This window comes from Triticum dicoccoides, unplaced genomic scaffold, assembly GCF_002162155.2.
Source record: "Triticum dicoccoides isolate Atlit2015 ecotype Zavitan unplaced genomic scaffold, WEW_v2.0 scaffold109499, whole genome shotgun sequence".
NCBI classification, from domain to species: domain Eukaryota; kingdom Viridiplantae; phylum Streptophyta; class Magnoliopsida; order Poales; family Poaceae; genus Triticum; species Triticum dicoccoides.
Window position 1 is genome coordinate 1 of NW_021175548.1, and position 2750 is coordinate 2750.

General features: G+C 42.1%; 1 protein-coding gene across 1 annotated transcript; it reads left to right on the forward strand.

Annotated features, from left to right (window-relative positions):
- Positions 1 to 2190: 2190 nt before the first annotated feature.
- LOC119342924 (putative ripening-related protein 4) lies at positions 2191 to 2736 on the forward strand (the record flags this gene model as incomplete). Its single annotated transcript, XM_037614210.1, has 1 exon — positions 2191 to 2736. A coding segment is annotated over exon 1 (546 nt), but the record flags the coding sequence as incomplete, so codon positions are not given.
- Between the last annotated feature and the right edge of the window lie 14 nt (positions 2737 to 2750).

Genomic DNA, 2750 nt, shown 5'->3' on the forward strand with positions numbered 1-2750 from the left:
GAAAATCCTCTGCATCCTATTGCTCTTGATTCTCCTTGCCTGCTTGCATTAGGATTAATTCCATATGTCTAGCAATATTCTTTAAAATTCGTTGTGATTGTCATTCTGTTCCTATGGATTCAACGTGTGAGCGAATACTCGCAATCATCAATTAATCCTTGGAAATTTTCTTTCCGGCTCCGACATCGCTCCGGTTATGAGCTAGATCTTGCCTAATCCAGATTTGATCGGGTGCACCTCTAAGTCTATTCAACTTACTCATCTTTTGATCAGATCCTCTGCTTCTGATCCTTCGTATTGAAATCATAATTCCTTTGTTCGCAAGTATTGAATCATTCAGACATTTCTATAAGCCGATGCCTTTGCATCCCCTTCTTCATCCGATTGATTACCGATACTCACATCAACTAATCGCCAGATTCATTGCTGGGTTATTATCCAACAGTGTCCCTCACATCCAAAATCTTATGAGTTTTTCCCTGATACATAATACCTTCGGTAAATTGAATTCTTCGGGCGGTAAAACTCGTTGATTTTTTAGTTGTTCCTAGAATCGGTTCTTTAAGCGCCTCCTGGAAAGAAACACCAGTATTGAGAAAAAAGAGAACCCTAAACGATGTGGAGGGAGCTGGTGAAATTAAGAAGTGCTTTGAGTACCACGAAACAACAAATTGCCAGTGAATATACAGAGGGAAACTCTAGTGCGTTACATTTGTAATAATTTAATCCGGTGGTGTATTACTTTGATGTTGCCGAGCTACACCTTAATCTTGGTGGATTCCATCCCATATATAATATAAGAAATTTGGAAACGTATGTCACTCATACGGATAGTCTAAACTAGTTAGTTAGTTGCACTGCCTTCCCGTGAATTTTATTCACTCGGTTATTCACAAATGACTATTAATGGAAGCTCCATGCCAAAATTCCATTCACTGAAACAAAGAAGGCGGATGTTTAAAAATATTTGTCGCACGCCCAATTGTTATAAGCCCAAAGGTTGCAGAACACCAACCATCTGTTGGTTGCAAAACCAAAGAAAAAGACTGAATTAGAGCAAAAGAAAGTCAAATTTATTGTAAAAAAAGTTCCAAACTTTTGTGACTTATTATTATCATTTTTATTTTCTACATGAGGTGTATATACACCCAGGAACTAAAGGGTATTTCCCACCAGGGCATGCTCTACCATATTTGATGATTTACAGGTTACATACTTATATTTATACCTAATAAAATACTCCCTCCATTCCTTGATATAAGGTGTATAGTTTTTTGAGAAAAAGTCCAAAATATAAGGTGTATTGTGTTGCACCACTCGTTTGGATAATTTTTTTAGGGATTTAATTACATTTCCTTATATTAGGCAAGCTCCTCTATTTTCTCATGTTAATTAGTCAGGTGTAATCTCGCCCAGAACTTGTGAAATTATCCCTCAATGTGCGTTCTTTACTAACCGTGCCAAAAACTATACAGCATATATATAGGAACAGAGGGAGTAGAATTCAAAATTCAATTGAATTCTTTGGGAGGTTAAATACCGAGATTTATGAGTTTTTCCAAAATCCGATTCTTCCGGTGCCTCCCAAAAAAATACCTGGTATGGAGAAGGGTGTGGAAGGTAGCTGCTGGAATTACAAAGCACTTTGAGTAACACCAAATAAAACATTACAAGAAAAATTAGATACAAGGTTAATCACAAGCGAGTTACATTTATAACAATTCAATCTATCTTTATGTTATTCTGATGTTACCGAGCTAGACCTTAATCTTGTCGGCTTCCATCCCCCAGATATAATACAAGTAGGAAACGTACATCACTCTTGATACAGATAGTCTCAACTAGTTACTTTACACTACTTCACTATGCATGTCATTCACTCGGATGTTCACGAATGCCTCCACCTCGGCTATTAGTGGAAGCTCCGTTCCAAAAGTTCATTCAATGAAATAAAGAAGAGACGGTTGTTTAAAAGTATATGTTGCACGCCCAAATGTTACAAGCCCGAAGGTTGCAGAACATCAACCATCTCTGGGTTACAAAACCGAAGAAACGAGACTGATTTAGATAACCTAGTTGATGTTCCTTGGGGCTTGGGCCCAATATAAAGAACATGGATCAACCAATATATCCACACAAATGCACAATCACAAATTACAGATTTGCAAGCAACGTGAGTACCTCACAGACATGGCTAACTTGAAGAAGCTATTAGCTATGTTTGCTCTTGTGATGCTCCTGTCACAGCTTCGCGTCCATGGTGTCTCCGTGTCCGTGAGCAGCAGCGCGAACGTTACTACAGAGGCCAAACATCTTCGCGGCAGGTGCCACATCAGTGGCTTCCTGCATGGCAAATCCGGTGACTGCAACAGGGATCACGGCTCGGTCTGCTGTAAAGACGGTCACCGCTACCCGCAATTCAGGTGCTCGCCCCCGGTGTCGGCCGACACGCCGGCGATCCTAACTCTGAACAGCTTCGCACGAGGTGGAGACGGCGGCGGAAAATCGTTTTGCGACAACCGCTTCCACAAGGGCACCGAGCTGGTGGTGGCGCTGTCAACGGGGTGGTTGCGCCTGGACGGCAAGCGCAGGTGCAACAAGATGATCCGCATCAACGGGAACGGGCGTGCCGTGCTGGCCAAGGTCGTCGATGAGTGCGACTCGGTGTACGGCTGCGACGCCGAGCACAACTTCGAGCCACCGTGCCCATACAATGACGTAGACGCGTCACCGGCCGTGTGGAAGGCGCT